This window comes from Dendrobium catenatum, unplaced genomic scaffold (assembly GCF_001605985.2).
Source record: "Dendrobium catenatum unplaced genomic scaffold, ASM160598v2 fragScaff_scaffold_1428, whole genome shotgun sequence".
NCBI lineage: Eukaryota > Viridiplantae > Streptophyta > Magnoliopsida > Asparagales > Orchidaceae > Dendrobium > Dendrobium catenatum.
In genome coordinates this window covers 4,976-18,660 of record NW_021319890.1, presented here as the reverse complement: position 1 = coordinate 18,660, position 13,685 = coordinate 4,976, and the positions used below count along the sequence as shown (strand labels likewise).

The following is a 13,685-nucleotide window of genomic DNA, read 5'->3' as shown; positions in this document are numbered from 1 at the left end:
GACGTGTCCGACACGTGTCGGAGGAGTGTCGGACGAGTGTCGTGTCGGACACGGTGTCGGACACTGCAAGCCTCTTTGAGGAGAAGTGTCGGTGCATCATAGATATATATATATATATATATAAACAAAACTCGTGACTACTTTCCAGAAATATAAAAATCATTACTACATGCAAAGTCACCTTAAATTTCCAAGAAAGTAAAAAAAAATTAACAAAACTCAAAAACACATATATAACATAAATTTTTCAGAACTAAATTGATCATCTGGTCTCTATTCTCTTTGCCGGAGCTAACTTAAAAAAATTTCCGAAGGTCTGCAGCTATTTATGGCCAAATACATGACATAAAAGAGGTAGGGGTCTGATATCAAAGCACACAGCATCAACTCCAAAGCAAAAATTCACGTGAAAAAGCCAACATTCACGTGAGGAATAGTGGGGGTCTGGTCAGGTGGAAGAAGAAAACGAAGAGGAGGATGACGTTTTTCACTAAAAACGCAGTTCAAGATTGCGTTCTGTGCTAAAACGTGATAAGGCTTTGTGTTTTCCTCTTAAAATGCAAATTCTTTTAGTATTTTCATACAAAATCCAACCATGCAGTGCGTTTTTATCCTTTTTAAATTAAATATATATCATGTTCATTCTCCTAAATCTTAGGTGAAACATGATCCTTCTAAAAATTTCGCCAGTATTGAACCTATATCCAAGCAATGATGAAAGTATTAATTTTTAAATCCTAAAAGAGAATATTCAGGGATGATTGTAATGATGAAAGAAGCAAACACAAAGGATATACCTTCATGGTTTTACTGATGGTGGGATAGATTCGGGGCATAACTAGAAATCCTTCCTGCTCCTATCCAACAAATTTACAATTCATGTATCGATTCGTCTCCCAAAATACAAGAAATTTGGCAAGAAATACTAATTAAAGATCAACGTTTTGTCTATTCCTTTATACAATGCCATATCTCTTAATATGGTCATGTGAGATTTCCATCGGCCATGATCATATTAATCAATGGCATATTACTAAGGAGGTTTTTACTCAAAAGAAGGCCACAAATTAATGTGGACGAAAATTAAAATATATTAAAAATCTTATTAACTCTAACAAGGAGTGGGCCATTAGACATGTACAATGCAATCCTAAACAAAGAATGCTGCAATAATAAAAAATGCAAATTGTAAAACTCTAAAGGACCAGCTGATTTGATTAGGAGTTAGGAAGATGCTCGAGTTCGACTCACGGGCTAAATTTTAAGCTATGCTCGTGCTTTGAAAACAAACTCGTTGAGCAGCTCGATTCTACGATTCGAGCTTCGTGTCTGCGGCCAGCCCCTGCCTTCTACACGATTCCTCCTTCATGTCTGAGCCCGCCCCACGATTTTCGCTCCGTTGCTCGCATCTGAGCCCTTGTTTTGCATCTAAGCCGACGATTTTACTTCGCCTACCACGTCTGATTCTGCTCCACCTCTAGAATCCCCATCGCATCGAGATTCTGCCTTTCAAAACTTCGCCTAATTATGCACTCGAGTTGCTCGACAAGTACTTGAGCCGAGCTTCCTGAGGATTGAACTCGAGTTAGATAATCCAACGAACTCGAAATTCTACTTGAGCTCGAGCTTGAAACTTGATAAGCTCAACTCGCGAGCTCGTTAAATAGTTGAGCTCGAGCCAGCTTGCCAATCGTCTTGACTCGGTTGCACCCCTAATTGGGAGGGAATTAGAAAGTTTCCTAATCAAGAAGGAGCTATTTAGGAAGGTTCTTAATCAAAGGAGAATTATTTAGGAAAGTTTTAATTATAACTTGACGGAATTATTTAGGAAAAGGGAGAAGGAATCAAGGTTGAATTGTTTAAGAAAGTTTTAATTATACTTAGGAAGAAATTATTTAAGGGAAGAGATTTGATTCGAATTCAAATATAAGAGGGAATTATTTAGGAAAATGTGGTTGATTTTGGAGGGAATTAGAGCCTATTTAAAACTAACAATAGGGTGATTTCAAGTTTAGGATGTTATTTGCTGAATTTAGATTGTTTTTAGGGACTTTTGGGCTTTAGTCGGCAGCTAGGGATTTGGAATAGTCAGATCTTCCTATATCCATCATATCTTGTTGTTTTCTCCTGTATATCATCAATTAAAAAGAGTTTTCTCTTATTATTGCTCTTAGTTATTCTTGGAGATTGTGTTTGGGACTGCTGTAATTTAATTTCGGTCAAGGGATATAGGATTTTTACAAGCATTTTTTATCAAATTGATATCAGAGTCGCGTCCTAGGCTGAAATATAAGTCTTCATCGCTAAATTTTATTGCATTTGATCCCTCCGTCTTGTTGATTTTTTCTTTTGGGAGACAATTCGCTGTTTTTTGCTATTTAGAGCATAATCCGGGTACTTATGGCAGGAAGAAAAGTAAAAGTGCTGGAAGGGGAGACTGGAAAATTGAAATATGATTTTGTAGAAAAGTTTTCAGATTTCGAAAAGCAATTTTCAACCATCCATGAGAAGATCGATGATAAGTTTTTCATCATGGAGGAGATTAGGAAGATGCTCGAATTCCAAACCAAAACAACGTCATCGGAAGCGAGGGGAGCCACCAACGATCAAGGGAGTGGAGGAAACCCTAATCTGATAAGAAGAGGGGAAGATCGAGAGGTGGAAATGTTAGAGGAAAAAAGAGGAGAAGACACCTTTTGAGCCACTTCCAAGGAGGGGAAAGGGTGAAGAAGTGAGATTTTTGATGGAGCTGTAGAGTTTGGAAGTAGAAAAAGATAGGGAGAACATAGAAGCACCAGACATGGTTCAGGCACCCCTAAAGTAGTATCGAGGGTGTTCCAGCTAGTTCAAGGGTTGCCTCCTCCACGAGAACGCGAGCGTGCTATCATCTCAAAGGAAGGAGCATCGCCTATCAGTATTTGCCTGTACTGTCATCCCCAAATCTAGAATGAAGAGATTGAGAGATGAATCAAGGAGATACAGAGGTAGGGGTCATTCGACCTAGTGACAGTCTATTTTTCAGTTTAATGCTATTTGTCTAGTTTCCTTCATTCCACCTTGAGGACAATGTGGCACTTTGGGAGGGAAGCATTGATGGATCGCCCGATTTGATTGAGAGGGAATTAGGAAATTTGCTAATTAAGAGGGTTATGAAGATTCTTAATCAAAAGAGAATTGTTTAGGAAAGTTTTAATTACAATCGGGATGGAATTATCTAGGGCAAGAGATCTAATTTGAATTTAAAATCTAAGAGAGAATTAAGTTAGGCATAGGGAGGAGGAATCAACGGGGAATTGTTTAGGAAAGTTTTAATTACAATTGGGAGGGAATTATTTAGGGCAAGAGATGTAACTTGAATTCAAATATAAGAGGGAATTATTTAGAGAAAGGGGGTTGATTTGGGAGGGAATTAAGGGAACCTATTTAAGGTTACCAATAGGGTGATTTTAGTATTAGGATGCTATTTTGCTGAATATAGATTGTTCTTAGGGAGTTTTGGGCTCTAAGCTATAGCTAGGGATTTGGGAGAGCTGGATATTTCTCTCCAATAGAAGATTCATTGTATCTTGTTATTTTCCTCCATATATCATCAATTAAAAAGAGTTTTCTTTTATTATTGCTCTTAATTCCTCTTGGGATGTTTGCGATTTTTGTAATTTAATTTCAGCCAATGGAGATAGGATTTTTACAAGCACTTCCTATCAAACTCTTGGCAATCCCAATGCCTAATTTAGAAGAAGATTAAAGATTTGCTCAAGGTAATGATGAAGTTCTATCACAGATGAATTCATGATGGAATGATGGGCCAATATTCAGAAATTGTGATAGGAAATACTTGAGTTCGCAAGTAGTCCTATCGGATCTACTTGAGTTCACAAGCAACCCTAATACAAAATTGATCAAAACAGCAAGAATAACCAAGATCGGAGAAGAAATGGCCAAGAAAACAATAGAACTTTATCGAATACTCAAAGCAAAGTAAACATAAGAAAAGATACAATTGATCCTCTATTCGAGAGGAGGATCATTCTCTCCCAAATCTCTAGACAGTAAGTCTAGAGCCCAAAACTCCAAAGAGACTCCAAGAGAACACCAAACTAAGCATGCCTTCACCCTTCTCCCCTCATCTCTATTTATAAGCCTTTCTTAGCCCCCCGGCCCCCCCCCACTATCCATATATATTTAATTTAGAATTTTTAAATTCGCCTCCTTCCATATATGTATTTAATTTAGAAATTAAATCTCCCTAGTGGACCCCACCTTGGGCGGCAAGGCTTGCCTCTGATAAACCCGGCTTGGCTACGTCGGTTTGGGAGGCACCGATCTCTCCCAGGTCGGTTGGACAAGAACCGACCTATCAAATTGTTATAGAAAAAAATCATGAAAACAACAAGGATATTAGGTGGCAAAAGCCAGAATAGTGACATCAAAAAATTTTACAAGCAGAAAATGAAAATCGGATAAGAGGGGCCAATGTATTTCCTTCTTTCTCGAAAGATCGCTTTAAAAAAAAATATTTTTCTTTTGTAAACCAGATGATTCACTTCTTTGTAAAAGGAAATTGTGTTATATCCACTTGCAAAATAAGTTTGAATTAATTTAGTGGCTAGTCTGTCTATATAGTTCTATAAATAGGTGTGATATCTGCCTTAGATGGCAAAGTATGTTTGAGAGTGTTTGTACTTTCCCCAGCGAGCTTCTATCTTCATCTTATAAGTTTTATAATCAAATTAATAATACCGATGCATATATATACCCTGAATAATAGACCATATTTTAAGAAAACTTTTTATGAAGAAAATAGGTAGTGAAATATCTACAGAAGTGCTGATTAGTCCACAGTGACGTATGATACATTTCAAACACTTGAATATTTTTCTTAAAACAAATACATAGAGAAAACATACCATGGGACCTAACAGAAGTTGAAGCAATAGAAGGATAGGCTTATATACGATTTAGGCATTGTTTTTCAACCTAATAATTTTTTTAACCAGTAGAAGCTAAAGTAAACAAAATTTCTAAGCAAATTTTTGTCCCTTCGCATTTAGATATCTTTAGATGTTTTTTGCTAATTTAGGTGTGTAATTAAATAATGCAAATGGAAAGCTTTAAACATTGCTTATAATCTTGCTTTCCAGTAAATACAGGGACTCACCTTGACAAGCGTACATTCATTGCAAGAAGAGTTGTCAATGCAAACCCTACAAGTCAAAATAAAGTAAAAAATACAAACAATAAGATTAGTACTAATGAATTGACTCTTAAATAGAATTAGGGAGGAGCTGGGCTGGCTCCCGTCCCCTCGATTTGAGAAAAATTCTATATAATCTAATAGTATTACTCTTATATTCTACTATAATCACGTATATTAAAGATGATTTAATCCCCTAAATTTGAGTTGAAGGCTTTCACCTTCTCTCAGATGAAATCTTACTTATGCCGTTGTTTAAATAGACATTGAAACGTATGGAAAAACAGAGAGTTCCAGTAAAACCTTGGAGGGTTCATGTATTTGCTGAGATTCTCATAGTCAGGATCAAAATAAGGCCACATATGCACCATGGTGAAATGCGAGCAATAGTACTTCCTTCGTCTCCGCTCTGCATGTTTCATTTAAAAATTTAGGTAATTAATTACTGAATTCCTACTTATACCATGAAACTACTACTTTTAAAGTTATGTAAAGTTGCAAGAAATTTAAATTATTTTCAGTAAACTCTATCACAACAAATCTATCAGTATTGTTTTACCATAACCAAAATGAAAAAAACATAGTAAATTATATCCCATAAATAACGGTAACAAGTTTCTCTTTTCTGTAATCAGAAAATTAGCTTTTTGAATTTTGAATAATTTAAATTAGAATTAATAAGATTTTCCTAACCAATAGTCCTCTAGTTCGTTGAGATTGTCTTAACAAACAGGAGAAAGTATCAACTATTAAGAAGGAAATTGAAGACTCAGAAAAAAAAAAAACTTAGTCTGCATCATGAACCTGGAATAAGCCCTCTTGTACACTCAGTTACATCATAGGCACTTTGATTAGCAAAACTAGAATAAGCAGCCAGTTCAGATTAGGGTTGTTCTGATGAGATAGTTCGAATAAAGTTTAATCCTATTTCGTTACAGTTCTTTTATTTAAAAAAAGTAAGAACGCAGAAGCCTGAAAATTATAAGTGATAAGGAACAACTATTAGAATAAAACCATGCCATCAATCAGCCATAATAGACAAAGTGCCCTCCACGTCACCATGACGATGGTTGGAATATTTATATATTATTCCAAATCGCAATGAAAAGAAGAGAAACAGCAGCTTAACCAAAAAAAAAAAAATCTAATAATTTAAGAGAGGCATTTAAGCTAGTGATAATGGAAATTTGATGGTTACGGGAACCCGTCAACAAAGGTGGAGGGCCAAAAATGCAAAGATTGGTGCTTGTTAAAAGATGAATAAACAAATAAGTTGATTCCACGGTATCCATTTTCTGCTATGCCACTCATTTTCAAATAGCTGGTGCTTTGCCCACCAATTTGGCACGTGGGGTCGTGTGAGACCCATATGATGCGCGTGCAGGAATTATGCTTGATCACCTGCCATCTTTTTGGTTGCTTATGCAGTTTATTTTTTTGTGAGTGTGCAAAATACTATTTTAATTAGAATATTTCAAATTTATTATTTGGAATAACTAATTCGGTGATTACTAACAAAATAATAAAAATAGGTGGTTAATAATAAGTCTGGCGTTTCTCTCCTCAGCTTTCTTCAATTCAAACGACATGACATTGCAACAGTACAACCTATCATGCATGGATGATGAAAGCGAACTTCTCTATGTTGGCGAGATGCATCTTAATTTGATGATAACATGTGTTAAGAAAATTATTATTGGAAAGTTGATTGTTTAGCAATTGGAGCATCGATTCATTGAAGAAGGTAGCTTTTCTTGGGATAAGCCTAGTTTAAGTTAATGAAGTCAATGCACACCCTCTACTTTTCCTTAATTTTTGAACCACAAAGATATTTAAGATCCTATTTGAGTGTTGGACTTCTTGGATGAATTCAGATTCTGGAGCTCACATTAAATTTGCTCTTGCAACGTTAAGACAACTACGCGAATTGTGTATCAGATTTGTCGATGTCCAATTGATGAAACATGACATTAATGTAAACTTTTGACATTTTGCTATGGATCAAGCAAAAAATTGGATGCAATCGAAGAGTTGATCTTGAGTTTCTAAATTGAAAGGAGCGATTATAGGCAGAGTACCACTTGGGTCATCATCTAAGAGGACAATTTCATCAATGGTATATGAAGTCGTGAGTCTAGCTCCTCAGGACCTCGAGTTGTAATACTTCTTAAATGGATATGATTGTGTTCACATAATATGCCCGAGATTGCAGAAAGTCTCCCAAAACAATAAGTGTGTAGCCTCTTACGGGAAACTTCAGAGTTATGTGATAAGTTGAGATAACAACTTTGAAAGTGTTCAACATATACAAACAAGAGATGGCACAATAACTTGTTTGGTTTGGTTGCGGACTATGATGAAATCAGTCGTTACAATATATTGAATGTCACGTTCCCCCGAAGTAATATGTAGCATGATGTGGCTTCAACCTTCCATTACTCATAAAAAAAATTTGTTTAAGACTTCAAGGGAATAAAAGTGAGCATCAACTTAGAAGAATCAAAGTTCATTTGATAAAAAATACATTTGAAGATACAACCAATGTGAAAGTTGGCAATAGGGTTTATAATGTTGTTGTATGAATTCCCGATGTATGGTCAGTTAGTATCAATAAAGGCGATGAGCATCTCAGAAGATGATAGTGAGCATGAGGAAGCATGAACCTCTCTTGATCAGTGTCCTTTGAGGATCACTTTCCTTGATGCTTGAGTCGTAGCTTCATCATAAAGAATTCATTGGGACTATCCTTGTAATATGGATCACATGCGCTTGCACAAGCTCTTGTCTTCCTCAACAGGCGTCTTATTTGGATGCCATCTTGGGTTAGTAATGAACAAATATTTTGAGCTTGTTGACATGAAGCAACTCTTCCACAAGGCTTGAGAAGCGACAGTCCATTTTTTGGCCTTGATTACAAAAGACATAATATTGAAATGGATCACGAATATATCATGTAGTGCGCATTGGAATTGGTTGGCAAAAATATACTTTGATAATGAATGGCATTCATTATATATAATGATGACACTCGAACAGGAGTATAGCTTGGTTCCTAAGATGTTGAGAAGACCTCTCCCTTTCCAACGGATCATAAGTGAGCATGCCCTTATCACACTTTTTAGGGCTGAATCCTCTATTTTGTTGATAATGAGGCTTCTTGGTCCGACTTATACTATGAATCATGGGTATATTGTTGCAAAACTACCGTAGGTCTAGAGTGGACAGGCTTTGGATTCAAAATCAAGCAATTGCATTCTAAATTGATGTGAATATTAGTCAACACTAGTAATTCAACCAATTTCTTCAATTGTTGCATTTCGAGCACGTAGCTTCTTTGAAGCCTTAAGTAAACACTCCCAATGTTATAGCAGGTTACAAGTACTGTACATCTAATACTGTGCACTAAAACTAAGTGGCTAAATGGTGGAGGGACTCCTCAAACTCTTATCTTATGCTCAAAAGAACCTAGGAGTTTTTTATGACTTATAGGTGCTAGGCTGCTAGCAAACTAAGTAATGAGTTGTCACTTGAAGTCAGCAAATGGAGATGATGCCTCTCAGAGAAAGATGAGAGAAGCATCACAATGATGCATCCTTGAAAGTAGTAAGAAGCATACATCATTTCACAATATCGCCCATACTTAGAAGAGAATATGTCGACATGAAGCGAACGATGTGTTTGATAGGATCAGACTTCCCTTTGTAGGAAACAAGAATAATATCTTGAAATTTGGTGGCGATTGTGCCTTCATGATCCGTATTAAAAAAATATTTTATCAACTAAACTTGAAGCTAAATAGGATGGTGAAGAAGAGGAGTCTATACAACACTCTCCTCAAGAATATAAGACTTGCCATCTTCAAGTAGAGTGGAGGAGTAGCTCTAAGAGTGGTGAAGTTAATGATTAGGATATATATCAAATTCTAGTTTATGGTGGAGTCGGTGGCAAAAAACACTCAAATATTTTCTATATCATTCATATCGAGCAATTCTCCGTGTGATGTAGTTGTTCTGAGGTAACATAGTCATTAGGTCACTCTTTGTGCAAGGATCTCTTGTGGTCTTCAAGACAATCCATGTTCTTGGTCTTAGTTCTTGGCATATTCTTTTGACAAGAACCCATGTTGGTTAGCAAGTACGTCAGATGAGTTGATGGAGCATTGTTGATTAATAAGAAACTATATGAGTCTCCTGGGCAAGTTGAACAGGTTGGTACTAAGGCTGAGTTAGAGCTAACTCTTGAGCAACATATACAACAAACAATCAACAAACATCAAGCCTTATACCTACTACGTACGGGGTCGGCTCACATGAATCATTTTTTCTCCATTGTGTCCTATTAATAAGTCAAATTCTCGTTTTAAATCTAATAAAGAAAGGTCATTCCTAATTATATTTCTAACCAAGTCCTTTTTAGGTCTACCCTACCTTTCTTAACATAAGTCAAATACTAATACCTCTACTCTCCTATCGGGTCATCGGAAGGCCGCCGTTTTATGTGAACAAACCATCTAAGGCGACTCTCTATAATCTTATCTTCTACTGGAACTACTCCAACCTTTTCACGTATATGCTAATTTCGTATTCTATCTCTAAGGGTAAAGCCACTCATTCCACCTGAGCATCCTCATCCTCTGCCACACTTAACTTATTATTATGCTTCTCTTTTAATGGCCAACATTCGGCAACCATAAAGCATTGCAGGCCTCACTACCATCTTATAGGATTTTCTTAAGTTTGAGGGGTACATTTCTATCACATAGCAAGCCCGATGCATTCCTCCACTTCAAACCATCCAACTTGAATTCTGTTGATAATATCCACATCTATTTCACCATCACTCTGAACAAAGATCCAAAATATCTAAAACGTGTACTCTTTTAATGACTTGATCGCCCAAAGTCACTAATCCCTTCACTAGGGTCTATTACTTACTAAAATTATACTCCATATATTCCATTTTAGATCTACTCAAGCGAAAACCTTTAGACTCTAAGGTTGACCCTCCATAATAAAAGTTTATCTTCAACTCCCTCCCTAGTCTTATCAACAAGAAGAATATCATCAGGAAAAAAGCATACACCAAGGTACATTCCTCTTGCAAATGTCTAGTGAGAACATCATGGACTAAAGCAAAAAGTATGGGCTTAAGGCTGATCCTTGATGTAACCCAACCGAAATAGGGAAATACTTGGTCAAACCACCTTGTGTTTTGAAACACAAGTAATAGCTCATGCATACATATCTTTAATGATTTGAATATAAGCATTATTGACTCATTTCTTTTTCAAGAACTCTCCATAGCACTTCTCTTGGAACTTTATCATATGCTTTTTTAAATCATAAATATCATATTGTAGATCCTCCTTATTTCTCTATTATTTTCCATCAAACCCTTAATAAATGTATGGCTTCCATAGTCCGACCTACCCGGCATGAATCCAAATTGATTTTGAGAGAAACATTAGTATCACGTCGTAACCTATGCTCCATAACTCGCTCTCATAGTTTTAAAGTGACCGCAAGCTTTAATTGTTCCCAAAAAATTTAAGTCGATTCTCAATCAATGCCTTCTTTATAACTCGATTCTAATGTTGATTAAACTTGATTAACACAACTTAAGGTGATTATGGTTGTACAATATACATCTTTTTCACATGTAACCTATATTACGAAGCTATTAAAAAATATTCATGTTTTCGTTTTTTTTCTACTTCTTCAAAAAGTTTTGTTCTCTTTTTTCTTGTTAACAGAATTTAAAATAATCTGTAAATATTTTAAAGATAAAATATTTAAAGAATCTGTATAAAATTTAACAAACCTATAGCTTAAATGTAACATATCAAAATTTCTATCAAGTTTTTATTTAAAAAATCAAATGCATCAACAAATTGAAACACAAATGATTCGAAAACACTAAACCAATTGATCCATTCAAATTCTAATGTCCACTATCCTTAAAAATGATTTTAAAAAATTTATTAGCTCAGGCACGCTTGATTTGATCAAAAAATGATGTGAGTATATCCAATTTTGGTTTAAGATTGGCAAAGTCATTAATCTGATCTAAAAATGACGCTGAGTTCAAGTGTTGCTATAGTGGCTTGATTGATCTTGAATCAAGCTATATATATGGCTCATTAATATGATATTAAGCTCGTGCTAGCTCAATTCAAATTTGATATAAGCTTACTTAACTCGTTTACGTTAATTCTAACACAACCTGAGCTAAAAGTCACTCAATTTTTTTAGCAAACTTTGAGTATAATTTAAGGATAAATTAAAAAAGTGCTATATCTATAATTTAATAATATAATAAATTAAATTAAATTTTTAAAATTATTATTAATTGTACAGTGGTTTAAACCTTTCACTAATTAGAAGTCAAAATTTTCTTTTAAATTTATATTATTTATATAAACTATGGGAAATAACTAAATAAATAGTGTGCAAGTTATATTAGATAAAAATTTTATAACAATTAAGAATTTTTAATATTTATTTTATATAAATTAAGAGTAGGATATAAATAAGAACAATCTATGATCTATAAATTAAATTAAATATTAAATTGATTGGATAATGTGATTCATACCATTTTATAACAAAGATTTTAAATTGGAAAAAATATTGCTTTATAATATATATATATATATTATATATTATTGGGATTGAGAAATTCCATTTCAAGATGCAGCTCTTTTATCATAGAGAGAGAGAGAGAGAGAGAGAGAGAGGAGAGAGAGAGAGAGAGACCCATTTCAGTGAAAGACTAGGGCAATAAGCAATTATCTTAGCAAAAGCCAAGTTGAATCCATCCAGTCATTTTGAACAGCTCATAGAAAAATATAAAACTATTAAAAAATATTTAGTTTTTAGAGAAAATAAAACTAATAATATTAATTCAAATTAATAGCTCAAATAAAACCTTTCAAATTATGATATAATGACACGTGCCCTACCACTCATATGATTTCTGAAATTTCATATATGTTCCCATGTTGGCGCAACTTAATTTAGTTACTAAAAACTTTAAAAATTATATCAAATTCATGGGATCTAATCTCCTCGGCATTAAATTTATATTTGACGCTCAATAATCAAATTAAAAATCATATATAATATTTCTCAAATAATAAAACAATTTAATGCGAAAATGCATCATTACTAAATCATTTATAAGAAGCATACGACTCAGGTTAGGTCATTTTGGCGCCTAATTGGCGTCTAAATCCGGCCAAGAACCGCCGGTTTTGATCCCAATCCGCGTCCGAAGAAGAAGAATATGTAGCCTACAAATTCCCTGTATCTAAAAATTTACAACATCAATCTGAAAAATGGGAGAAAGAAGAAGAAACAAAGCCGCGCGTGGATTCGAGCATGGAGATTTCGTTCATTAGGGTATTTAGTATCTATCACAGAAATCTCATGAAAAAAAAAGAAACAATCAGGCAACTAAGGAGCTATAAGAAAGCCGAAAACAAAATTGCAACTATGTATATAGGGCTAAGAAGTAGATAAGAGGAGATTTCTCTAACCTCTGTACGTATATTTCTTCAATCTTCTCTACTTCTCCACCAACCTTTCTTCTCTTGCTCGTCTTGTTGTGCGTTCTCAGAAGAGAAGAAGAAGAAGGATTTATCGAAGAGGAGAAGGCGAAATGGGATTAAAAAAATTTATTAGAAAAAACAGAGTGGAGGGAATCTTCCGACGTCAAAAGGGCACTCACTCGCGGTTCCTGATAGGCGTTGCCCGCCCCCGGGAAAGGGAGCACCCAGTGGTGCTTTAAATAACCTTCAACGCTTAGAAATATTTATTTATTTATTTATTTAATGTTTTTCATAAGAAAAGTGTAAAAAAATACTTTATATATATTTAATAATACGTGTAATTGAAAAAATATTCTCCAAACTTATTTAAAAAAAAAATAGTTGAAATTATTTCGAACGAAATTATCTATTTTCATGGTCAACGATAACTTCATTTGAAATAAATGATTAGGCATATTTATTAAAAAATTTATTTAACAAGAATATTTATTTATTTGTATGTATTACGAGAGAGATAAAAGTCAAATTTTTTAAATTTTTCGGCCTCAATATTTATCTTTTTGAATAGAAAATTTTTTAAAATTATTAAAATAAGTGCAATAGAAAGTCAAAAAATTTATATTACATTTATCTCAAAATAAAGGTTACTATTAGAAATGGATTCTAGCATTTTAATTAAATATTAGAATTTAAGAAGAGTAGTTAGACTCTGAGTTTACTAGATTTGGAGTTTTCTAAGCAAATTTATGAATTTTAGTTTCGGTCCCTAGTTAATTAACTGCGATTGACCGAAGAGTTGACTTTTTTATTTAGGTTGGTTTTTAAAAACCTAATATTTTTAATAAATACAAAATATTAATTAGAGTTGAATGCCTTTTAGTTTGTCCAATTTGGATTTTTCTAGAATTAATTATGAGTTTTCAAAGCTGAGGCAATTAATGA

General features: G+C 34.3%; 1 protein-coding gene across 4 annotated transcripts in view; it reads right to left on the bottom strand.

Moving 5' to 3' along the window:
- Nucleotides 1-12,980, bottom strand: part of LOC110095111 (ACT domain-containing protein ACR3) — a 38,409-nt gene extending 25,429 nt beyond the window's left edge. Inside the window, exons 1-4 of one of the 4 annotated variants that reach the window (XM_028700013.1) lie at nt 12,732-12,980; nt 5,498-5,603; nt 5,159-5,204; nt 798-857 (exon numbers count right to left, since the gene is read on the bottom strand). In XM_028700013.1, coding sequence (XP_028555846.1) covers nt 798-857; nt 5,159-5,204; nt 5,498-5,565 — 174 coding nt within the window. In that variant the 5' untranslated portion in view covers nt 5,566-5,603; nt 12,732-12,980. Of the gene's footprint in view, nt 1-797; nt 858-5,158; nt 5,205-5,497; nt 5,604-5,998; nt 6,144-12,731 lie in introns of those variants that run through there. The other 3 variants (XM_028700010.1, XM_028700011.1, XM_028700012.1) reach the window with 3 other exon arrangements.
- Between the last annotated feature and the right edge of the window lie 705 nt (nt 12,981-13,685).